Below are 26,437 nucleotides of genomic sequence, written 5' to 3'. Positions count from 1 at the left end.
CATTATTCTGGCATGTCCTTAGAAGGCCAATTCTAGAATGTTGGTTTATCCCACAAGAACAAGGCAGTTACAGTTCTGGGCACTATTCTATAGAAAAGTTGTAAGCACATTGGAGACAGTACTGAAGAGATTTACAAAAAACAGGTCCAGGGATGAGGCATTTCAGTTATAAGGATAGATGGGTCTGGTTTGGACTGCTCTTCTTGGCGAGAAGGTTAAAAGGTGGTAGCTTAGGTCTGGATAGAATAGATATTAACAAGTCACCAGCCTGCGACCAGAGAGGCGCTACTCTACTTCAGGCATGGCTGACCAGGAGACTCTCTTGCTATTGACATATTGCATGGATTTACAGGTTTATAATCCAGTCCTGGACAGAGACTTGAACCCAGAGTTTCTGGCTTATGAACTGGGACAGTACTTATTGAACTTCAAGATCATAAGGAAATTAGTTAACATTTATTCAATGGGTTTCATTGTTCATCCTGTGCACATCCCTAGATGAGCAGCCATAATTTTTATTCCTTTCACATTCCGTACTTCATCCAATGGATAAAGATCAATCCTTGTATGAACTGCTTGGAAGTGGCTAAAAGTACTTAGACGTACCAATGAAAGCATGATTATTAAAAAAACTGCAAAAAATGGAAAGTCTAAATAAGCTATTCCAAGCAGATTACCAAACAGAAATAAAAGTTTGAATGGGCAACCCAGAACCAAAATGAGCAGCTAAGTATTTGGAATCACTTTGCACTTCTAAAACAGATCTCTGGTTCAATCCTCGAGCTGATTGCAACCAGTAAGTCAATTGGGAACTATAACTGGCAGCATCACTCTAGAATGAGGAGGAAAAAAAAATAGGATACTTGCATCTAAATGCCATCCAGAACCTTAGAAGTGTATTCATGTCTTAAGATGCTATTCAACTAAGATGTCATGATCAAATATCATGTATGTTCATAGATGAAGAACAGCCATTTAGACAAGGGTGGAGGGGTCAATTACTAAAGGACACAGGTTCAAGGTGTGGGGGGTGTGGGAGAATTAAAAGACACATGCAAGGCAAGTTTTTCACACAAAGGATGGTGAGTGCTTGGAACGCACTGCCAGAGTAGCAGTCACAACAGCAGCATTCAAGAGCCACCTAAACGAATATGTGAATAAGAAGGGAATAGAGGAATACGAATCCTTTAAGTGAAAACAGTTTTAGTATGGAAGGGCAAAGTGTGTCAGCACAGGCTTGGAGGGCCGAAAGGCCTGTTCCTGTGTTGTATTGTTCTTTGTAAGAGATCAGGAAGTTGCTAGCAAATGAGTGATTATGTCACCCCCCTTCACAAAGTGATAGAAAGCGAGGCAAAAATAGAATGCAGAACACAAATACGTTCCCTATAGTTTCTTTTAGTTGGCTTAACAGGTTTTGTTATGGATGTGATTCTCCACATTGTATAAGAATCCAATGGCACCCATGAATCAATTATTAGACCATCCCATAACCGATTGTACAAAAGATCTCAGAACATTTTAAGACTGTTGGTAAGAAATGCAGAGGGAATGGGAGGAAGAACCCTTTTATGCAGTGAGTGGTAATGACGTGGATATTGCTACCCATAGGATGGAAACAATGAATATAAAAGGGAATTGGATAGGAATGTGAAGAAAATAAACTTGCAGGGCTACTAGGACTGAGCACAGGAGTGGGATTAATTGAGATTGTTTCCCAGGGAATGGGCATTAAACTGAAATAACCATTAGATAGCACCTTTTCCATCAAGCACAGAGCTAGGAAAGGGATAAAAATAAATTGGTGCTGTTCAATGAAGTTTGATCGACACCATCCAGCTACATTTATTAAGTGTGTTTAGGAAGGCAGATGTAATTCCATGGAAAACAGTCCAAGCACAAAAGACAGCTGGTAGTCACTAGAATAAACGAACATGACTGCTTTGTCACAAAGTTAGCACTTTTATTTCTCAAATACAAAAGTCATCACTCAAAATACGTATGATTATATAAAAATGATTTGTACAAAGTCTTACTTGTGTGAAACTCTGAATAAATTCCACCTATCAGTGAATGAGAAAACAACTATCATCGAGCCTGGCATAAAGATTGATGCAACTGAAAACTTGTGATGTGGTTGAATGGTGGAATTTCACATAGTATTCTTACAGCTCTGTAGGTAAATGCAGCAATTGATATCGTGCCAAACCAAATCAGACCAGAGAAGTCAGTTTTGATTTATTTTGTCAGCCGGTATCAGTGACCCTAGAAATCAGAATAAGACTTCAGTAAATGTAGGACTAAGGAGGTTTCGTTTACTGATCGTTACCTGTGGATAAACCCCTGTCACCCTGGTGGCAGAAGAGTCAAGTTTAACTGTAATGGGGGTCACTCTTGAACACCAACATGGATCACTGCACATATAGGCTAGTTATTCTGGAGTGTTACCAGAATGATCATGACTGGAACTGTACCCTGAACCACTGGTTACAGAAAAAGTGGCATCAGAAGAGCAATGCATTTGATATCCATCCCTCTCCCAATCCAGGAAGTGATCAATAATTAAGCTCATTCTAAAGCCAACACAATACAAGCGGAAGGCTATGTGCAGCTCCAGACATTACTGTCCAGGTGTTAGCTATCCAATATTTTCAAACATTGAGAATTGATGTGCTCAATATCGGGGATATAGAAATTCCACTTGCCAACTAGTCCAGGATTAGTTATGTTCTGGTTCAGCTGACAACACCTGCAAAAGATTCTTCAAAATCTGGTTGAATAGAACAGCTTAAAATTTACAACTGGGAGCAAAAACATACCATCTGTGAAAGATTTTAAATTTACGTTTTAATCATATTCTTCTGCCCTACACGCATGTAACACGTGATTCACAGGTACTTCTAGGAGAGTGGGTGGGGGTTACTTTGATTGGTTGGAGAATATATACGACATACAAGTGCCTCAAACCATTCCCAATTTCAATTCCTACAACTCCAATCAGCTAATATAGAAGAGATGGCCAGAAGGCAGTATTGTTTTAAATGTCTGTGAATGGGGAAAAATCCTCCAGCTAATCAACAGATTCAAATGTCCTTGTAGTTACTGAATTTGGTAATGCTGCAATAAGGATCAATGAAATCCAAGAAAACTTTTCCTAAGAATAACAAAATCCATAACCTCATTGACACTTAATTCATCCACTCATCCAGATCATGAGCACTTCAATCAAGCCACTGGTCGGACAATTCAACTACTAAAGTTGCTATAAAAATATCTCTTCGCCTTTTGAAACAGCAGTGGATTTAGCATATTGGCAATCCAAATGTCTTCCGTTAGTGTATAAAAAGAAGTATTTCAATGGCAGTGGCATTGCAAAACATCCAATGAATCTTTCAAATTCTGTATCCGTTATAATACGTCTGAAAAATCGGCACACTCTTCATTGGAATGTTCCCTTCCTTTGCCAATTCCTTCCCAAAGATTAGGGCAACTGCATTTGGTAACAAAAAAAATCCCACTTGCTGTTGATTTAGACATTCTTCAGATGCTGAGTTTGAGGCCACGAATGAATACCTGCTCAGCTTGAAAGATGTTTACAATCGGAAAGCAAATCTGGAGCTTATAATATCTGATAGGCTTCTCTTCAAATTGCAGTGTCATTGGTCAGAAACAATCAGTTTCTGTATCCTATGAAGTAACATTTCCAGTCATTTATTTTAAAATGTCTTTCTCTGCCCCACCCTAATATCTCCTGATCTTTTGCTCCTCTCATCACCAAGTAGCTGGTCCAAATCGCATCATTACTTTCTCCTGGTCACCAAGGTCCTTCTGCACTTTTTTCCGCATGTAGAATATAGGGCAATCCCGACTATTGAGAAAAGAGGAAGAAAACGTAAACATGTTAGACAGAATTTATAGCACAGAGACAAACCATTCGGCCCAGTGAGTTTGTGGTAGTGTTTGTACTTCACACCCTGAATTCACCTACTCCAATTAACATACTATTCTATTCCTTTCTCCCTCATGTACTTACCTAGCTTCCCCCTTTGATGCACCGAGGCTATCTACTTCAAATACTCTCCATGATAGTTAGTTTCATAGTCTTAACATGTCTAGGAAAGGAAATTACTCTCCGATTCAGCAGTGATTTATGTTGATGGTTCCCCAAGTTTCAGCTTCAGAACAAGTGAAAAAATCAGCTCTTTGTTCAAGAGAGGCTCAACCAATCTGCTGGGATAACAAAAAACATAGCAGTGATCCTTAGAAATAAAGGACGCGACTTGCTTGAACAAGACCTTGCAGTATTGCCTGACTGTCCACACTTGATTGATTGATTGATATTATTGTCGCGTGTACTGAAATACAGTGAAAAACTTTGTTTACAAGCAGTACAGGCAGATCACAGCAAGCAAAAGATATACAGATCAAAAAGACGTAGAAGCATACAGGTTACATTATTTGAGGCTAGAGTCCATTCAACAGTCTGATAATGGCTGGAAAGAAGCTGTTCCTGAACCTGCTTGCGCATGTGTTCAGGCTTCTGTATCTTCTGCCTGATGGAAGATGTCGTAGGAGGTCATTACCAGTTTGCGATGGGTCTTTGATGATGTTAGCCACCTTTCTGCAGCAGTGAGCCATGTAAATAGACTCCACAGATGGCAAGTTGGCTTCCGTGATGGTCTGGGCTGTACACACCACTTTCTGTAGTTTCTTATGGTCCTGGGCAGAGCAGTTGCCATACCAGGCCGTTATGCACCCAGATAGTATGCTTTCAATACTGCATCTGGAGAAATTGGTGAGGGACCTTACGGACATGCCAAATTTCCTAAGCTGCCTGAGGAAGAAGAGGCGTTGTTGTGCCTTCTTGACTGTCGCATTTACGTAGGAAGTCCAGGACAAGTTGTCGGTTATCATCACTCCAAGAAACTTGATGCTCTTCACTCTCTCAACCTCAGTTCTGTTGATGTAGATGGGGGTGTGTTATCCTCCTTTCTTTCTGGAGCCGATGATCAGTTCTTTAGCTCTGCCGATGTTGAGAGACAGATTGTTTTCATTGCACCATGTCACCAAGCCCTCTATCTCCCTTCTGTATTTTGACTTGTTAGATATCCATCCCACTTCGGTGGTGTCATCAGCGAACTTGTAGATGGTGTTCGTTTGGAATTTGGCAAAACAGTTGTACACAGTAGGGGGCTGAGGACGCATCCTTGGGGGACTCCAGTGTTAAGTGTTATTGTGGAGGAGGTGCAGTTACCTTTCCTCACTGACTGCAGCCTATGGGTCGGAAGTGGAGGATCCAGTTGCAGAGGGCAGAGCCGAGACCAAGGTCACACAGTTTTGAGATCAGTCTGGAGGGGATAATGGTGTTGAAGGTGGAGCTGTAGTCAACGAGCAGGAGTCTGATGTAGATGTCTTTGTTGTCCAGATGCTGCAGGGATGAGTGCAAGGCTAGGGATATGGCATCCTCTGTGGATCTGTTATATCAGTAGGCTAACTGTAAGGGATCGAGGCAGATTGGGAGACTGGAATTGATGTGGGCCGTGACCAGCTTCTCGAAGCACTTCATGATTATTGAAGTCAGAGCTATTGGGTGTTGGTCATTAAGGCATACTGCATATGTTTTTTTGGGTACAGGGATGATGGTGGTCTTCTTGAAGCAGGTGGGGATGTCAGCTTATAGGAAGGAGAGGTTGAAGATGTTGGTGAATACTTCCACCAGTTGGTCCTCCCAAGGTATGAGTGCTCGGCTGGGGACACCATCCGAGCCCATCACTTTCCTTCAGTTGACTCCCAGGAAGACTGATCTGACTTCTGAAGCCGTGGCAAAGAGAACAGGTGGGTCTGGGGCTGTTGGGGCAGGCATCGCCACGTCGGTGGTATTCTGCTCAGACCAAGGATAGAAAGCATGGAGTGTGACAGGGAGGGATGTGCCATTGTCCGATATCTCACACTGTTTGATTTTGTATCCCCTAATGTTGTTTAGGCCTTGCTACAGACAGCGGATGTCTGTTTGGTAGGTCTGGGCCTACACAATGCAGTCACAGTGAAAATAATAACATCCAATTTTCACTGCTTCTCTTTTAATGTTAATGTTCCAATGGGTACCTGGAGCACCAGTACCTTGCTAAAGAGGTCACTACTCCAACAACAAGTGCTTGCAAACTATGGACTTCTTTAATGTTAATGTTGATATCACACCTGCTGCGAAGGTGCAGAGAAACATTGTAACCTGCGTTGTTTTGTTACTTGTATAGTACAATCTGCCTGTAAAGCACCTAAGATTGTCAATACAGAGTGGAGCTGGAGGAATACAGCAGGTCAGGCAGCATCAGAGGAACAGGAGAGTCGACATTTCGGGCCTAGACTTCATCAGGTGTTCGTCCAGCTCTACGCTGTATTGACTCTGACTCCAGCATCTGCAGTTCTTGCTATCTCCAACACTTTTCACTGTATCTCGGTACATGTGACAGTAATAAATCAAATCAAATTCGATCAGATAGGATGCCCTCCATGATTTATAATTAACATTCATGACTCAGATGAAGGAATCAAAAGTACGATTGCTAAAGTTGTGATGACACAAAAGATAAGAAAGTTGTGAAAATGACAAAAGGGGCAATGAATTATGAATGTGGTTAAATGAGTGGACAAAAATTTGGCAGATGGAGCTTAAAGTTGGAAACTCTGAACCTGACCACTTTGGCAGAAATAGAAAAGCAGCATATTATTTAAATGGAGAGAGATTGAAGACCTCTAAGGCACAGAAGGATTTAGGCCTCCATGATCTGTGAATCAGAGTTTATATGCAGGTAGAGCAAGATATTAGGATGACAAACAAAATGTTGTCACTTATTGCAAGGGGAATGGAATATGAAGTAGGGATATTTTGCCAGTTGTTCAGGACATTGATAAGACCACATCTGGAGCACCATGTACAGTTTTGGTAGTCTTATTTAAGATGGGATATAACTGTACAAAGTGCAGTCCAGACAAGACTCACTCAACTGCTTCCTGGGAAGACAGGATTATCTTACAAGGAAAAGTTGGATAAGTTGGATCTGCATCCACTAGAGTTTAAGAAGTGATCTACTGAGACATACGAGCACCTCAGAGGACTTGACAGGATGACTGAACGGATGCTTTCCCTTGTGCGACAGTCGAAAACTAGGGAATAGAATTTTTAAGATAAAGCATTTTCGATTTAAGATGAAGACGTGACGAAACTTCTTCTCTCAGAGAAATGCGAGTCTTTGGAACTCTTTGCTCCAAAGATCAATGGAGGCAGAGGCATTGAATATTTTTAAGTCAAAAATTGACACACAGATTTCTGACTACCAAGAGAGTCAATGGTTATGAGGCTGAAGAAGAGACTGAAAGCAGAGTTGACGCCACAATCAGATCAGCCATGATCCTGGGAGAGCAGCTTTGAAGGACTGAACTACCTACTCCTGTTCCTAATTCATGTTTCTATGACCGAGGGATACCATGTAAACAGTATTGGTAGAACTAGAAAATTTCCAGCACTAACTTCCTTTTCCACTTCTTCACAATTAGCTTGGCCCCCTTTTATTTCTCATCTGATATTTCTTACAGCACCATGGGACATATGCCTTCAGCTGCCTCAGCCTCGATCACAAGAATTTCCTTCTGAAATTGTTCTGCCTCTCCCTCTATAATACCTTCCTTAAAATCTACTTCTTTGACCAGTACTTGGATACGCACTTTAAGTTATTAACCTACAAGACTACACAGCAAGAGCAGGAAAAGGAGATTAGGCTGAATGGTTCTTTTTCGGCCAGCATAGATATGGAAGGATTCATGTGCTGGAAATTTTAACGATTCCATGAATAGGGAAAACCAGCTGAAAAGTCAACATCAGCATTCTGTTGTTATTTAAATCTAGAACACCAGTCTGAAGCAGGACTGCCCGCTTGTCTTTAGGAAGTGTGCATGCAGAATGAATAACAGGACGGGAAAAGGAAGAAAGAAATTTCATCCTCTCAGACAAAGCAAAATATAAATCCACATTTAAAATGTACTGGAGGTGACAAGTGGGAAAGGGGAGGTTGCAATGGTTTTGTAGAAAAAAAACTTGTAAATAAAGTCTAAATTTTACCACCACTCTTTCACTTCCTTCTTTAGACAATAAAGCATTGTGGTGAGTGCTGCCTGATTCCAACACGTCTGCATCAAACTCCCATACTCAAAGGTGGTGTGGGACAGTGCAGCTTTTCTTAAAAAAAAAATCACTGATCCTCTTTTTAAATTGGTAATGATTTATTCATCAATAAATGTAATGAGAAAATTCACATCATGCAAGAAAGTTCTCACTTACACAGAATGTATCACGACCTCAGGACGTCTCAAAGCACTTTATAGTCCCCTACTGTAGTATTCACTATACTTTATCAGTACATTATAAAGCACTGTGGGAGGTTTGGAGGTTGTGAAAGGAAAATACTTTATTCCAAAACTACCCTTTAAATCACTTCAATGTGATTTCAAAATAATTTTTACACACCGAGATCATGTTTAAGGAATTCTAGACCAATAATATTCCATACTCTGAATTTAGGTGCTGGCCGTGGCTCACTGGCACTTTTATCAGAGTCAGGTGGTTGCAAGTTCAAGCCCCAATCTAGAGGCATAAACGCAAAATCTAGGGTGATCCTCCAGTTTAGAACTGAGAGAGAAATGCTCTGTTGGGAGGTGCAGTCCTTTGGATGGGATGCTTAACCAATATCTCACTTATCTTTTCATCAGGATTTAGAAGATCCCACTGAGCTAATGAAGAACAGCAGGAAGATTCCTCCGACTTTCTAACATCTATCCCTACACCAAAATTGCTAATATAGATTAACAGCAAGTAGTAACAGCTGATGGAAGTATGAGCTTAAAATACTTCAGGATATCTCGCAAATATGAAAGGTGCTTTATAAACACAAGTAATTTCCTTATTTTTAATTTAATTATTTTAGTTGAAGCAAATTGTAGCACTCTACTGACAATCAGCTCACATTAGCTCACAGTCAAATCAAGATGTTTCTCTAGGAACAAATTACTGCAGATGCTAGAATCTGCACTGAAAACAACAAATGCTGGCGAGATAACAGTGGGTCAGGCAGCATTTATGGAGACAGAGCAAGCTAACGTTTTATGATGACTCTTCACTCGAAACGTGAGATGTTTCTGTCCTACATGACCACCTCTTCAAGATGGCCCTTAGTCATTGCTGCACTGTTAGGATAATGGCTTACATCGTACAGCAGAAAGCAAAACATTGAATCACAAAATCCATTTGTCATTACCGTGAATCACTGTACACGAAGTTTCATTCTTCATTTTGTCTCATGTTTTTGTTTCAAATACAGTGCACAAATCTCACCCTTCCATTGGATATTACTATGCCACAGAAAATTAAACAGCGCTTTGATTTACGACCATCACAGAAACTTGTCTGGAAACATAAATCATGCCCATTGGCCATGAAGGCATCATAAATGTCGATCTTAAGCCAGAGATTTCTCAACAAGCATGAATCTTTCTCACGTACCCAATTACCTCAGAGCTGAGACAACCACTGTAAGTTATGACAGCTCATCTTAACAAGAACATTAAAAGAGCAAGCAAGTTTGGAAGTTGGAAGTGGAGGGAAGGAAGAGTTACATGCTAAGGTGAGTACGGTATGTGGAGGAAAATGCAAAATTATTAGACAAACTATTTAGTCTGACTCCATTATAAGATTGATCAACTCATTGTATGTTATAATTGTTCGTTATCAAAATTAAAACCGAATCGTTTTTGGTTTTAAGTTCTAATTTTAGCATTTTGAATTAGGTGAAAGAAAAGTTGGAAACCAAGAGAATTAAGAAATTTATTTATGTTTCAAACATCACTAAAACACACAGCGATACCCTGTAAAATACACGCCTCAGTACTTCATGAGATACATCCACAACCAACTAAGCAACACAAACCTCAAAGCAACTCTCCACTAAATTTAGTACTGAAATGACTGTTCATTGTACTATGCCTCACCCATACAGCTCATAATATGTGCAACAACACCACATGTGATGTGCCCACATCTCTGGGCTAAGTCTTCAGTGTAAAAAAAAGTGGGAATTCATGATTGTTAATATTAAAATTAGTACAGAATGAATTTTAACCAATCCACTAAAATCAAGTTTGGGAATATAATGAAAATTATTCAAAATTGCTTTAATTAATCTAACCACATTTCTCTATCCACCTGCCTTACAAATATTCAGTTGTTCCTCAAACCCTTTATTACATACTCGCTAAGTGTTTTCTCTGGTTTGATAAATCAACTATATTGTCTACTTTTCAAATAGTTCATGGTGCTTCAGTTGACTTTATTGCTGCTGTTGTAGCTACCATCATCAGGAGATCTGCTGCCATGTCTCCATGTCTTGCACCATTCCCTCACATTCACCACAGTTTGAATGAAACTTCTGTGATGTTTCTCAACCAACTATGCTTAAGTTATACCCTCTTTCTGCTGTCCTCCACTTTGCCGCCTAGAAGAGATTTCTGTTGCTTTTCAGATCAGATGGCAGAAATACTTAAATGTCATTTCTGGATGTTATGTCATAAGAGACTTTTTTTCTCTTGCAATTTCAAGCATCACTCATCTCATGGCTTGGTATTTTAAGCATATGACCCAGCATCCAGATAGTTTCTTCATATCTTAGATCTCTAAAGAGTGTGACACATATCTCAGTTGACCCACACAATAACTCAAAGATCATTCAAAGACTTTTCCAGTAGTAGATTATTTGATTTTGCATAATGGCTAGCCTTCAGCTTCCGATACAATCTTGTACGTCAACACTATATTCTTGGGGTTAAGGAGTTTTGTCAGAACTGTAGTAGTTAAGGTTGCGATGAAGTTGGACCAACAACATGAGAAGGGCATTACTGGATACATTCCACTACGCTAAAAGTAACTGGGGACAGGCAGCCTAGTACCCATATCACAGCAAACCATTAGCGTAGGAGGGAGGAGAATTAGTGCAAGCAGTGAAAAAGGGAAGTGCTTTAAAAATATAAATTATTTATCCAGAATCGTCATTCATTGAAACACTGAATAAAAATACAAATTGAATACAAACATTTTCTAGACATTGGCCCTGGAGCTGTGTGGAGTTATGGGAGGAGAAGTGAAAAAGCAGGAAATCATCACAGTGAAATGATTAAGAGGGAAGACAGAATGATGAAACATGCAAAGTGAAGCCAAGCTTGGGATTTGAAAGCCTGCAGTTATCAGAGGATTGGAAGACGAAGCAAGGTTTAGAAGTTCTACAAGTCTAAGCCCCAATTAGGGACAAACTCAAAAGTCAGAACTGGAGTCAGCTAAGTAGCAGCTTTGTAAGGAGGAAAACCATCAGAGGGAGCAGAAAACTGTTTCCTTACCTGGTACAAAGCACGTCCTCATGCAAACTACCCTGACATCGCTGGCATTGAGTCCACAAGCGTGAAAACTTCTCCTCTAGTAGTTTCAGCTGAGATACCTGAAAATGAGAAAATGGGTTTACAAGGAATAGAACAGATAACAGCAATACAGAGTGAAGTAACATCTAGATAAATCCAAGTTTTGCAGTTAAGCAGAGTTATGCAGCTTTCTTTTCAGTGTAAAAACAGCATAATCTTATAAAGGAGTAACAAGAGAAAAATCACAAATGGTAGCTTATTTTTGGATACATATATATACACATACATACACACACACAAAAATCACACATTTAAGAACACTTCAAGTCAATTTGCTCATTGCAGTGCAACTGCTGGTGAGAGGCCATAGATATTGATCAACACTTCCATTTATATGTACAGAAACAAGATCACAATACATGACATTAAAATGGAAACTGAACTCCGGTACAATTACTCCCTTGTAACCACACTTCACTTAATCTTGAATGTGTTTGCCTGCAAACAACTGGTATATTATAAAGTGTGCACAGGACACCCAGTTGTTGTCCACAAATTTTACTACTCCTTGTCATTTCATTACACCAATAAGCCAACCATTAAAAGTTGCTATGTCAACATTTCCAATTCAATGTAATCCTGTTGGCTGCCACAATGATTGCAGGTTGCAGACACTGAATGGTTGTAACATCCTCTCAACTCATCTCAAACTCAATTACCTGTTTATTTGAAAAATGAAGCAATACAAAATCAAATAAAACATGAAAAGGACAAGACCCTTTATTAGAGTCTTATCTTTCAAATGGTAACTTGTCTACCATTCAATTCCCTATCCTACTCTTTTCTGATAGCAAGAGAGTCAATCCATTACCAAAGCTACCATGTATAAAACACTTACTTTCATGAAGTGCTTCATGGCTGCTGACCCCTTGTAGAGTTAAGTCCAGCAAAAATTAGTGTCTCTGGAGAAAAATAATGTGTCTGACCTCAACATAACTTTATTGAAAATAGGATTACTAGTTAAAAGGTCTGAGATTAATTTAAAGGAAGAATTCAACCTGGCAATTCATGTGATAGGCACCCCCTTGCAAGGCTTGCTCTTCTTGTCTATAGTGTCACTTGAATCTTTCAAGTGGACTGCAGTGTTGCAAACTATCAAATATTTGCTTATGCTCCAAATCTCTAACTCACCATTCATTCTCCTGCTTTCAATATATCAGCTGAGAAAAAACAATGTACCCAGCTCTGTACTCAAAGGCAAGTTTAAAGTCGGATTCCTTTGTTTCTTCACAAGGGAGACAATAATGTCACTGAAATAGCAAACTCGAACCCAAGGCTAATGCTCTGGTAATTTGGATTCATCCAACTGTGGCAGATGGCAAAAACAGATTTCAACAAGAGCTAGAAAAAACGGGGCCTAATATGACCACTACTGATCAGTGTAAAAAGCCATCTGGTACACTAATATCCTTTGGGGAAGTAATCTGTTGTCCTTACCTGGACTGGACTACGTGACTCCAGAACTACACCGATGTGCTTGACTCTTAACTGCCCTTTGGGCAATTAGTGACAATCAATAAATGCTGACATCCATGAATAACTTTTTCAAAATACAAGTTGAAGATAGAAACGAATGACCATGTTACAGATTGACACAGCACAGAAAGTGGTTATTCTGTGCATCATACCACTGCTGGTTCTTTCAAAGACTATCCAATTAATCCTAATCTCCTACAAAAACAGAATTTTCAGGAGAAAATCAGCAAGTCTGGCAGCATCTGTGGAGCAAAAGTAGGGTCACTGCTTTGGGTCCAGTGACCCTTCATTAGAACCCGAGTTTCTCCAGCAATTTCTGTATTTGTTTAATATTTCCAGTATCTGCAGCTCTTGGTTTTATTTAATTCCCTTTATCAATACTGGAGAATTAACAGAGTATATATTTTCAAAAATTATCACAAACTATGCAAATTAGAAAAAGTTACCTCCTTCTGGTACAACTCAGACTGACGACATTTGCAGTAACTGCACACAGCACCTGAAGAAAAGCAGGTTAAGATTAAGTTAAATTTGCAGTCTCCTTCTAGTTAAGTAGTGCAGAATTATAAAGAGAGATGCTATAAAGGCTTGAAACTTGCACATAAACTGTGATTGGGACAACTAATGATTTACAAACAACAGTTGTAAATAGGAAGAGGGAAGACCATTCAACTCTTCACAGGAATTAAACAAGGTTGATCCATATCTCAATTCCTGTTTGTTCTGCAATCCTTCATTTCCAGTGTTGAACAAATATCAATCAAGTTTTGAAATTTATTTAAAATGCCATGCAGCCACCAGAGCAAACAAGGGAATAGTATGTTCCAGATTTCAATTACCTTTTATATGAAGTAGACGATTAAACATAATTTTAAAATTCTGATGCAAGATCAGTGATCTGAAATGTTAGCTCTTTCTCTATCCACTGATGCTGCATGATCTGCTCAGCATTCCTTACACTTTTGCTTTTGATTTCATAATTTACAACAATTGTAGTATTTTAATGCTAACATTTAAGCAAGAATTAGAAAAGGAGACAGTGGACAGAGAAATGGGAGGAGATATTCTCGGCTCAGTGCAGCTAATAGACTTAGTGACTTCCTTTTGTAGTGTAATATTTCTGATTCTTTAAAATCTTACAGAAAAATGCTGAAACACACACTTTATCAACAAAGTGAGAACATCTAGGATGACTAGCTAGTAGTTCTCTCCAAATAATAAATTATTTTTGACCCTTTTCAAGTAGTAATGCTTGTATTGAGCTCCATTTTATCCTTTCTGTGGAATCTGGAAAAGCCAGCATTCATTGCCTATTCCTAACTGTATTTTGTACCTCTGCAGTCCATATAGTACACTTTAGGTTGTTCAGCAGGGAATTCTAGGCTTTTGACCCAGCAATGAACAAACATCGATACATTCCCAAGTCAAAATAGTATAGAGCTTGGACAGGCAGTGGTGTTCCCTTGGGTTTGCTGTTCTTATCATTCCAGGTGATAGAGATCACAGGTTTGAAAGTGCTATTGAAGAAGCCTTGCCAAGCTGCTGTATTTCATCTTATGTGTGGTATGCACTGCAGCCAGAGTATGTTGTTGCTGAAATGAGTATATGTTTAAAGTGGTGAATGGGGTGTCAATCAAGGGGCCACTTTGTCCTTTGTCAATTGTTTTGAGTGTTAAACTGCAATCATTCAGGCAAGTGGAACTTGTTTCACCATTCTTCCAATCTGGTGCCTTGTAGATGATGGAAAATTTTAGGGGAGTCAAGTAAGTCACTCACCATAGACTTTCCAATCTTTGACCGCTGTTACAACTAACATGTTTAAGGGCTTGGTCTGGTTCAGTTTTTTGTCTTTGTTTCCCTTGATAATCATACCAGTTTTCTGCTGAGCTTCAGCTCTGGTCTTCACTCCACAGTCGATTATTCATCAGCTACCCAGTGGAAGCAATGGCTGGCTACTCAGCTACAATGTGTACTAAAGCTTAGTCAAATCTTGCCTCCAGTCAACACCTGTAGGTGTACCCTTTTGTCAATGATCACACATGAATCAAAGGCATGTCCCCTGTTTACTATTCAATAGCCAGGCTTTCAACTGCCTGGAGCCAACTTACTCCACAGAACATTCTGTATCCTGCTTCTCTTTGAAGTTGCTCCTCAAAACTGACCTCTGGTGAAACGTTTTGTCACCAGCTCCAATATCGATGTCTCAGTGTCATATTTTGTCTGATTATATTGCTGAGAAGCGTCATGGGCATTTTTAGTGCTTAAAGGTGCTACATAAATGCCAATCATATCTGCAATTATTTTTTGATCGGACTAACCTGGCATTTTCCCCATATGTGAAGCAATAAACGCCCCAATTTGAAAACTGAACCATTTCAAAAACAAGCTTCCTGTTGATTTGGACAATTATGTTCACAAACATATGTTCACAACTGAAGATAGTGGATTATATGATCCAATTTCATAGCTGAGAGTAAGTTACAATACAGCAAATTCAGCATTACATCATTTAATTTTAAGAGTTTCTTTTAATCAGCCAGCATTTCCAAGATTAATCACTAGTCCATCATAAGCATGGATATTATATGAGGGAAGGTTGTTGTGCCAACCAGGTCTAGGTAAACTGAAAGGTAAACTCAGGCAAGGTAAGGGCAGAACCAGAGTCAGCAGACCCATAAGAAACAATTAGGTAGAAAAGAAATAGTGAAAAAATATAAGGAATAGGGCAGAGGAAGCCAGAGGGATTCTTGAGCCTATACTACCATTATAGAATTTTCCAAATGATCTTTTACCTCAACTCCACTTTCCAGTGCTATCCCCATATCCTTCAGCACTAATACCTATATCTTTCAGTCTTGAACATGCCCAATGACCAAGCATCACCTGACTCTAATCAGGTGAATTTAAAATATCCGCAGTTCCCCGAATAAAAAAGACATTCTCCTTATCCAGACTCGCATATCATAGCCTTTATACCGAGACAATGATCCCTATTTCTATCACTTCAGCCAGTAGAAACTGCCAGAAGCATCTGCCCAATCCTGTCCTCTATTAGTGAGGGAAAAATGATTCATGGATCTGCAGCATATTACAAACAATAATGGGCAGGATATGGATTTACATTTACAAAGTAGGAGGCGGCGGTGGCATTGTGGTAATGCTGCAAGACTAGTAATCCAGACAGAGCGCCAATCAAATCTGGAACTAAAAGCTAGTCTTATGGTAACCATTATCAAAAATCCCATCTGGATTATCAATATCCTTTAAGTAGGAAATCTGTCATTCTTACCTGGCCTACACGTGACTCTAGACCCACATCAATGTGGCTGCCTCTTAACATTCCTAAAAACAAATGGCCCAGCAAGCCACTCAGTTTTATCAAAACTGCTACAAGATCTAAAGAAAAATCTTAAGTTAGATAGACCACCTTGCACTAACCTAGACACTGGCAATGACAACAAAACGAAAAGAAAAAAAGCTCTCTCAATGCTGCAAAATCCTCCTTATAAAATCCAGGGACTGTGCCATTCTCTGAAACCATTCAGCAACCGCGTGACAGGAGACAGCTTTGGACCCATACTTTATAGACAATGACCCAAAATTCCCTATCACCATCACTGCTACATCCTGCCCCACCAGCAGGGCACACCCACCAGAATGACTGGAAAATAATATACAACTGGGAAGGAGTTGCCCTTGGAGACCTCAACATCAGATCCAGATCCCACGATATCTCATGGCATCAGGTCATAAAAAGACAAAAAAACTCCTGATTACCACCTATGGCCCACATCTCAGCTGATGAATCAGTACTCCTACATGTTGAACACCATTTGGAAAAAGCACTGCTGGTGACAAAAACACAAAACATACTCTGGGTGGGGATTCTGGCTAAGTTTGCAGATGACACAAAAATAGATGGAGGGACAGGTAGTATTGAGGATGTGGGGAGGCTGCAGAAAGATTTGGACAGGTTAGGAGAGTGGGCAAAGAAATGGCAGATGGAGTACAACGTGGAAAAGTGTGAGGTCATGCACTTTGGCAAGAAGAATAAAAGCATGGACTATTTTCTAAATGGGGAGAAAATTCTGAAGTGCAAAGAGACTTGGGAGTTCTAGTCCAGGATTCTCTCAAGGTAAACTTGCAGGTTGAGTCAGTAGTCAGGTAGGCAAATGCAATGTTGGCATTTATTTTGAGAGGACTTGAATATAAAAGCAGGGATGTACTACTGAGGCTTTAAAAGGCTCTGGTCAGGCCACATTTGGAGTATTGTGTGCAGTTTTGGGCCCCATATTTCAGGAAGGATGTACTGGCCCTGGAGCGGGTTCAGAGAAGGCTCACGAGAATGGTCCCAGGAATGAAAAGCTTAACATATGAGGAATGTTTGAGGATTCTGGGACTATGCTCATTGGAGTTTAGAAGGATGGGGGGGATCTAATTGAAACTTACAGAATACTGAATGGCCTGGACACAGTGGATGTTGGGAAGATGTTTTCATTTGTAGGGGAGACTAGGGCCCAAGGGCACAGCCTTACAGTAGAGGGAAGACCTATTAGAACAGAGATAAGGAGAAACTTCTTTAGCCAGAGAGTGGTGAATCTATGGAATTCACTGCGACAGAAGGCTGTGGAAGCCAGGTCATTGAGTACATTTAAGACTGAGATAGATTGGTTCTTGATTATCAAGGGGATCAAGGTTTACGGGGAGAAAGCGGGAGAACGGGGTTGAGGAACTTATCAGCCATGCCTGAATGGCAGAGCAGACTCGATGGCCCAAACGGCCTAATTTCTGCTCCTATGTCTTATGGGGGATTTCAGTATCCGTCACCAAGACTGACTTAGTAGCATCATTATTGAGAGCCCTAAATGACACAGCTGTCAGACTGGGGTCTGAACAAGGTGGAAAAACATCTGACAGTGCCCTCAACAATCTACTTAGCACAAATGTGTACTGATTGGACTGACCATTGACAGTCATTACAGAAAATCTCATCTTCATATTAATGATAGTCTCCATCACATTGTGTGCACTACCAGAGTGCTAAATGGGACAGTCTTTGGACAGGCCTAACAACTTAAAACTGAATATCCATGAGGCACTGTGTAAGCAGCAGAGCTACATTCAACTCAAATGTGTAATTTCGTGACCTGGTATATACCCCATCCACCCAAGATGAAGCCTGATTCAATAAGGACATGCCAGGTGCAGCACTAGGCATAACTAAAAACAAGGCGTCAATATAAGACTACTAATGTGCCAAAAGAGAGGGCTAAGTAATCCCATAATCAATGGATCAGATCTAAGTTCTGCAGTCCTGCCAAATACAATCATTTATGGGCGGCACGGTGGCACAGTGGTTAGCACTGCTGCCTCACAGCACCAGGAACCCGGGTTTGATTCCACCCTCGGGCAACCGTCTGTGTGGAGTTTGCACATTCTCCCCATGTCTGCGTGGGTTTCCTCTGGGGTGCTCCAGTTTCCTCACACAGTCCAAAGATGTGCAGGCTAGGTGGATTGGCTATGCTAAACTGCCCATTGCGTTCAGGGATGTGTAGATCAGGTGGGTTATAGGCGGATGGGTCTGGGTAGGATGCTCGGAGGGTCGGTGTGGACTTGTTGGGCCAAAGGGCCTGTTTCCACGCTGTAGGAATTCTATGATCTATGAGTGGTGGAGGACAATTAAATGACTAACCAGAGGAGATAACTGCACAATTATCACCATCCTCAACAATGGGAAGGTCCAGTACATTGGCGCAAAAGACAAAGATGCAGCCATCTTCTACCAGAAGTGCCAAGTGGATGGTCCATCTTGGCCTTTTTCTGAGGTACCCAGCATCTCAGGTGCCAATCTTCAGTCAACTTGATACACTATATGTGATATCAAGAAATAGCTGAAGGCACTATATATTGCAAAGGCCATGGGCCCTGACAAATATTTTAGCAATAGTACTGAAGGCATGTGCTCTTGGACTAGTGCACCCCTAGCCAAGCTGTTCCATAATAAATACAACACTGACATCTATCTGAAATTGTGGGAAGTTGTCCAGGTATAATTGTACACTCAAAAAAAAATGCAGGACAAAATTCAATCTGGCCAAATACTGCCCTCAGTCTACCTTTGGTAACTGAAGGGGTTAACAATAATGCTACCGAGTGACACCTGTAACAGAATAACCTGCTCACTGACACTTCGTTTGGATTCCAGCCGGGACCTCAGGTCCTGAACGCATTACAGTCTTAGTCCATATATGGACAAAAAATGCCGAACTCCAAAGATGAGGTCCAAATGACAACCCTCGCTATCATGGCAGCATTTGACCTTCGCATCAAGGAGTTCTAGCAAAACTGAAGTCAATGGGAATCCGAGAGAAAACTGCTTGGTTGGAGTCATACTTAGAATAAAGAAAGTTGGTGCTGGAAGTCAATCATCTCAGCTCCATGACTTCACTGCAAGAGTTCCTAATGATAGAGTCCTAAGCCCAAATATCTTCAGTTGTTACAATTATGACCTTCTTCCATCATGATGTCAGAAATGAGGATGTTTGCTGATGTCTATGTACAGCACCATTCATGACTCCTTAGCTACTGATGAAGTTGGTGTCCTCTTGAAGCAAGATCTGGACAATATCCAGAGTCTTGGGCTGAAGAATGGCAAGTAACATTGGCACCATACATGTGCCAGACAATGCCCTTCTCTGACAAGAGAGAAGCGAGAAAGTGGTGGATGCAGGCACAGTTGTAATGTTTAAAAGACACTTAGGTAAGTACATGAACAGGAAAGATTTGGAGCAATATGGGCCAGCAGCAGACAGGTGGGACTAGTTTAGTTTGGGATTATCTTCAGCATGGACCAAAGGATCTATTTCTGTGCTGTATGATTATGACTAACAAGCCACCCATTACGTTCAAAGGCATTACCATCATTAAATCCCCCACTAGAGAGATCCTGGAGGTTCCAATTGACCAGAACTGAACTGGATCAGCCACATAAATACTACATCTGCATGAGCAGGCCAAAGGCTAGGAATTGCCTGGCAAAAAACCCTCATCTCCCCAGTGCCTGACTAGGATCTACAAGCCACTAGTCAGGAGTGTGATGGAATACTCTCTCTTTGCCTAGATGGGTGCAGCTCCAACAACACTCAAAGTGTTTGACACCATCCAGAACAAAAGAGCTAACTTGACTGGCATTCCATCCACCATCTTCAATTATCACTCCCTTCTCCATCAATGCACACTAACTGCAATGTGCACCATTCACAAGATGCACTGCAGTAACTCACCAAATCTCCTTCAACACCTTCCAAACCTGTGCCTCTACCACCTAGAAGGACAAGGGCCTTGTAAGCCACAGATATCCTGACTTGGAATTACATTGCCTTACCCTTACTATCACTTCACAGTCATTCACTGGCCAGAGTCTGAGAACGCCTTCAAGCAGTACTGTGGGTACCAAAGGTCTGCTGTCACTCATGAAGGTAGCTCACCTTCTCCAGGGCAATTAAGACTGAGCAATAAATGCTAGCCTGGCTGGTGACATTCACACCCTATGAACAAATTTTAAAAACCTACACAATGTGACTGCAGTCACATTATTTGGAGTACATGCTCTTCTTGAAGAGATGGAAAGGTACTTTGAACGATAAGATAGAAACAATGGAATAGGAGAAAGATAATACATCAGAAAAAGACAACGAAGATAGAAAAGAACACAACAGAAAAGGAAGGGAGTACAGAAAAGAATACAAAGAAAAATATCAGGTGCAGATTACTTTTGTTGTGTGGCAACCCCAATGGCAAGCCATAAACACAGTTAAAATTAGACCGTGATTAGTAAAACATCAGCAAAAACAGTAGTTCACAGAATCCCACGGAAAACATAATCACCATCGGTAACTTTTAAAAATAGAAAGCCCCCTCTGCTCATACTCTCACCCCCTCCACTTTTAATCCCATGATGTGGTATCAGGAAGAGGCTGAGTGATACTGGAAAAGAATGAGGAACTGGTTAAGTCTCTGCTCTGACCACGGGAAATGAGAAGGAGACCGAAGGAGGCTTTGGGCTGTAAGCATTCTATTCTCGAATAAGGGAAACTCCAGGCTGACTGGTTGGGAGGCTTCACAGCTCTAGCAGGGGAGGCAAGTTTGGCAGTGGGGGTAAAACGATTCTTAGGAGAGTATGCCTCTCACTATTTCATAGAATCATAGAATTTACAATACAAAAGGCTATTCAACCAATCATGTCTGTTCCTACTCCTGAAACAGCTACCCAGCTAGTCCCATTCTCCAGCCCTATTATTTTATTCTAAGCTTTATTCACTTATCCCTCTCCGTTTCTGAAGGTAGCACAGTGACTAGTGGTGGGACCACAACTGTTTACAATTTACATAGATGATTTCAAGTTGGGGACCACGTGTAGTGTGTCAAAGTTTGTGGATGACACTAAGACGAGTGGTAGAGCAAAGTGTGCAGAGGACTCTGAAAGTGTGAAGAGGGATATAGATACTTTAAGTGAGCGAAGGTCTGGCAGATGGAATTAAATGCTGATAAATGTGAAGTGATCCATTTTGGTAGGAATAAAGTAAAAGGGACTGTTACCTGAATGGTAAAAAAATTTCAGCATGCTGCTGTGCAGAGGGACCTTGGTGTCCTTGTGCGTGAATCGAAGGAGGTTGGTTTGGAGGTACAAGTAATTCAGAAGACAAATGGAATTTTGTCCTTCATTGCTAGGGGGATTGAGTTTAAAAGCAGGCATGTTATGTTGCAGCTGAACAGGGTGCTGGTGAGGCCACACCTGGAGTACTGCATACAGCTTTGAGAAAGAATGTACTGGCACTGGATGGGGTGCAGAGGAGACTCACTACGTTGAATTCAGAGATGAGAGGGTTGGCTTATAAGGAGAGGCTGAATAGACTGGGATTATATTCTTTGGAATTTAGAAGACTGAGGGGGCATCTTATAGAAACATATAAAATTATGAAGGGACTAGATTAGATAGAAGCAGGTTGTTTCCACTGGCAGATGAAACCAGAACCAGGGGGCATAGCCTCAAAATTACAGGGACCAGATTTAGGTCTGAATTGAGGAGGAACTTCTCACCCAAAGGGTTGTGAATCTGTGGAATTTCTTGCTCAGTGAAGTAGTTGAGGCTTCCTCATAGAATATTTTTAAAGCTTAGATAATTCTTTGAATAGTAAAGGAATTAAGGATTATGGTGAGAGAGTGGGTATGTGGAACTGAGGCCATGAAAAGATCAGCCATGATCTTGTTGAATGGTGGAGCAGGCTTAAAGGGCCAGATGGCCTACTTCTGCTCCTGATTCTTATGCAGCACCGCTTGTTCTGGAAACAGTTCAATGAACAGTGGCACATTCTGGTAACTCGTCCAAGTGGTATTCTGTCATATACAAATTAATAAGGAACAATGGCTCAGCAGACTGCGTAACCATGTTGGAGATAGGCAAACTTTGCAGCTCAGTTCAATCCTGCCCTCAACCAAACATATATCCATACACACACTTTGCATTAGTACACCAGCTGAGTAATTAAAACGGAGTCAAAATATGATCACATTATTGGCTAGCATCACAAATACCCAAACTTCACAACACAATTGCACAGTACTCTGCAGAAGCAGCAAAATGCACTGATTGTCAATGGGTCAGGATGGATGGGCTGTTTGATGTGTGAATCTTTCAGAATGCAAAAATTTAGATTCAGGGAACCAGATTGAAGGATGATGTCATTTTCTTCATTGCACAAATTCGCAATCAATTTAGTTAGCCTTGGCAAGGAAGATCATCAATGACCACATACTGCATTTATTAGCCGTCATAATGTAACATGCACTTGCCAAATGCATGAGATAGTGGTTAGGCAATTAACATTGTGGTAACTGATCGATAATTGCTGCTAGAATAAGACAAAGTCAAGAAAAATCATTGACCTATCTTTTGTTTCCCTCTGTGGTCCATTTATTCCATTTCTTCCCTGACACCACTCATTCACCTTTGATTCTAATATTTACAAAGCAACATCTGGCAGGGTCTCTGATTTCTCGAAGTGAAACAAAATGTCTCCAATTCTCAAACATATTGATTCCAGAATATTATCTTGAAATTAAATGTACTTAGATGACATCCGTTCTATGCTGGGATTCTGATATAATATTTTATTTTGGCCCAGAAAGAAATAAAAATTCAGGGACAGAGCATTTAAGATTAATTTCTTGCCACTTATTAAGTGACACTAAATAAACAAGGGTCTGAAGAGAGATCTGGGAGTTTTAACATTGGCCACAGCCATGACAGAGCACCAGTCAGCAATGAAGTCATCAAGCTGATGCAACAATGTCTGGTTGGGCTCCAATTTCAACTCTGGGTTAAGTGCTTGTCACACTAGAACGAGGAGATTTTTTAAACAAAAAAAATCATTCAAGGCATGTTGGCATTACTGGGTAATGCCTGCAATTACCGCCCATCCATAGCTGTCCTCACGAAGGCGATGATAGCCCCACAATGCTGTTAGGGAGGGAGTTTCAGGTTTTTGATCCAGCAACTGAAGGAACAGCAACGTAAGTCCAAGTCACATGGGGAGTGGCTTGGAGGAGCACTGAGAATGGTGGTACTCCCATGTGTCGGCTGCACTTATCCTTCTAAATGGTCGTGGTCCTGGATTCGGAAGATGTTGACTAAGGACCCTTAGCGAATTTCTGCAGTGCATCTTGTAGATAGCATACACTGCTGCTACTGACCGTTGGCAGTGGAGGAAGCAGATGTTTGTGAATGCAATGCCAATCAAGTGGGCTGCTTTGTCCTGGATGGTGTCAAGCTTCTTAAATGTTGTTGGAGCTGTACTCATCCAGGCAAGTGGGAAGTATTCCATCACACTTCTGATTTGTGCCTTATAGATGGTGGACAAGCTTCAGAGAGTCGGGTTGTGAGTTACTCACTGCAAGATTCATAGCCTCTGACCTGCTGTTGTAGCCACAGTTATTTATATGGATAGTTCAGTTCATTTTTTGTTAATGGCATCTCAGGATGTTGACAGTGGGGAATTCATTGATGGTAATGCCACTGAATGTCAGGTGCAGTGCTTAGAATGTCTCAGATTTTCATTTCCTGGCATTTGTGTGGCACAAATGTTACTTACCACTTACAAGCCCAAACCTGGATACTGTCCAGGTGTTGCTACATTTGTACATGGACTAAATCCTGCAAGTTATGCAGAAAGGGGACATTGCTGATCCTTCACATGAAGGGACTAAATTTCAAAAAAGCCTACAAAAACTAGAATTCCTCAGTTTTTACAGAAGATAAAATAAGATAACCATTAAGAAGCTACCAATAGAATGACTGTATATGGAGGCTGCATGCCACTCAGCACATTCTGGGAATTGAATGCATCAAGACATTACTCACCACGTTGTCTCTTTGAAATAGATCATAAAATTCAATTCAACTGAAAACCTGTGGAAGTCTGACTGATGACTCTTACACTTCAAAACTTCGATTTTAGTACTGCCTCATTCAAAATCCACCTATAATTTTAAACTGTTCTCTACTTCTTTAAAAGATTGCATATGCTAATGTGCAAGTCTAAAACAGGATTTGACTTAGGCAGAAGACAGTAAAATTAATTAATAGATGATTAACTTGGACTCCCTGCCCACAGTATCACCCAAGTCCATATGCACCCAGAGGTGGTCTCCTCTGGGCAAAGGATCTTCATATTATACCAAAATATCAACTCACCATCCAAACAAAAAAGGATATTCATACTGTACTTTTAAACTTCTTTCTGATAGAGGGGACAACCTTCACATCATGTCATCCAAAACCCTCCAAGTGCAGAAAGACCATAAAGATAAGATTTAGCAGTCTCAGAAACACAAAACATCAAGTTCTTTCTCAGAAATCAGTAATCAATCACTCATGTTCCCTTACCATTATCATTAAGCACGGCTTTGCATCCTATGCATGTGCTTCTTTTCTTTGCAAAGGCCATGAGCCCACCCACCTTTGACGTCAGCACAGTCTTGCATCTCGTGTGTTCTCCCCCTTGAATAAAAAAAATTACAGCTGAAATCAACACCCTCAAAAACTTAGAGACAACAAGGAGCAGGGCTGGATGAACACAGCAGGTCAAGCAGCATCATAGGAGCAGAGAGGCTGACGTTTCGGGCCTAGACCCTTCATCAGAAAAGGGGGAGGGGAAGGGGGTGCTGAAATAAATAGGGAGAGAGTGGGAGGCGGATAGAAGAGGGATAGAGGAGAGGATAGGTGGAGAGGAAACAAACAGGTCGAAGAGGCGGGGATGGGGCCAGGAAAGGTGAGTGTAGGTAGGGAGTTAGGAAGGGGATAGGTCAGTCCAGGGAGGACGGACAGGTCAAGGGGGCGGGATGAGGTTGGTCGGTAGGAGATGGAGGTGCGGCTTGAGGTGGGAGGAGGGGATAGGTGGGAGGAAGAACAGGTTAGGGAGGCAGGGACGAGCTGGACTGGTTTTGGGATGCGGTAGGGGGAGGGGAGATTTTGAAACTTGTGAAATCCACATTGATACCATTGGGCTGCAGGGTTCCCAAGCGGAATATGAGTTGCTGTTCCTGCAACCTTCGGGTGGCATCGTTGTGGCACTGCAGGAGGCCCAGGATGGACATGTCGTCTGAGGAATGGGAGGGGGAGTTGAAATGGTTCGCGACTGGGAGGTGCAGTTGTTTATTGCGAACCGAGCGTAGGTGTTCTGCAAAGCGGTCCCCGAGTCTCCGCTTGGTTTCCCCGATGTAGAGGAAGCCACACCGGGTACAGCGGATGCAGTATACCACATTGGCAGATGTGCAGGTGAACATCTGCTTGATGTGGAAAGTCTTCTTGGGGCCTGGGATGGGGGTGAGGGAGGAGGTATGGGGGCAGGTGTAGCACTTCCTGCGGTTGCAGGGAAAAGTGCCGGGTGTGGTGGAGCTGGAGGGGAGTGTGGAGCGGACAAGGGAGTCACGGAGAGAGTTGTCCCTCCGGAAAGCAGATAAAGGTGGGGAGGGAAAGATGTCTTTGGTGGTGGGGTCGGATTGCAGATGGCGGAAGTGTCGGAGGATGATGCGTTGGATCCGGAGGTTGGTGGGGTGGTACGTGAGGACGAGGGGGATTCTTTTTTGGTTTTTATTGCGTGGACGGGGTGTGAGGGATGAGGTGCGGGAGATGTGGGAGACACGGTTGAGGGCGTTCTCGACCACCGAGGAGGGGAAGTTACGGTCCTTGAAAAACGAGGACAACTGAGATGTACGGGAGTGGAATGCCTCATCCTGGGAGCAGATGCGGCGGAGGCGAAGGAATTGGGAATAGGGGATAGCATTTTTGCAGGAAGGTGGGTGGGAGGAGGAGTATTCTAGGTAGCTGTGGGAGTCGGTGGGCTTGAAATGAATATCGGTTTCGAGGTGGTTGCCCGATATGGAGACAGAG

At 41.5% G+C, this 26,437-nt stretch overlaps 1 protein-coding gene across 3 annotated transcripts in view; it reads right to left on the bottom strand.

Moving 5' to 3' along the window:
- Positions 1-1,939: 1,939 nt before the first annotated feature.
- The window catches only part of pold1 (polymerase (DNA directed), delta 1, catalytic subunit), a 121,721-nt gene continuing 97,223 nt past the window's right edge, over positions 1,940-26,437 (bottom strand). For all 3 annotated transcript variants that reach the window (XM_048617467.1, XM_048617466.1, XM_048617468.1), the window contains exons 24-27: positions 24,932-25,045; positions 13,434-13,486; positions 11,434-11,531; positions 1,940-3,865 (exon numbers count right to left, since the gene is read on the bottom strand). In XM_048617467.1, the coding sequence (XP_048473424.1) occupies positions 3,769-3,865; positions 11,434-11,531; positions 13,434-13,486; positions 24,932-25,045 (362 nt within the window). In that variant the 3' untranslated portion in view covers positions 1,940-3,768. The remainder of the gene's footprint in view (positions 3,866-11,433; positions 11,532-13,433; positions 13,487-24,931; positions 25,046-26,437) is intronic.

This window comes from Rhincodon typus, chromosome 37, assembly GCF_021869965.1.
Source record: "Rhincodon typus isolate 14 chromosome 37, sRhiTyp1.1, whole genome shotgun sequence".
In the NCBI taxonomy this organism is placed as follows: domain Eukaryota; kingdom Metazoa; phylum Chordata; class Chondrichthyes; order Orectolobiformes; family Rhincodontidae; genus Rhincodon; species Rhincodon typus.
Note: the sequence above shows the minus strand (reverse complement) of the source record. Positions and strands in the feature narration are given on the sequence as shown.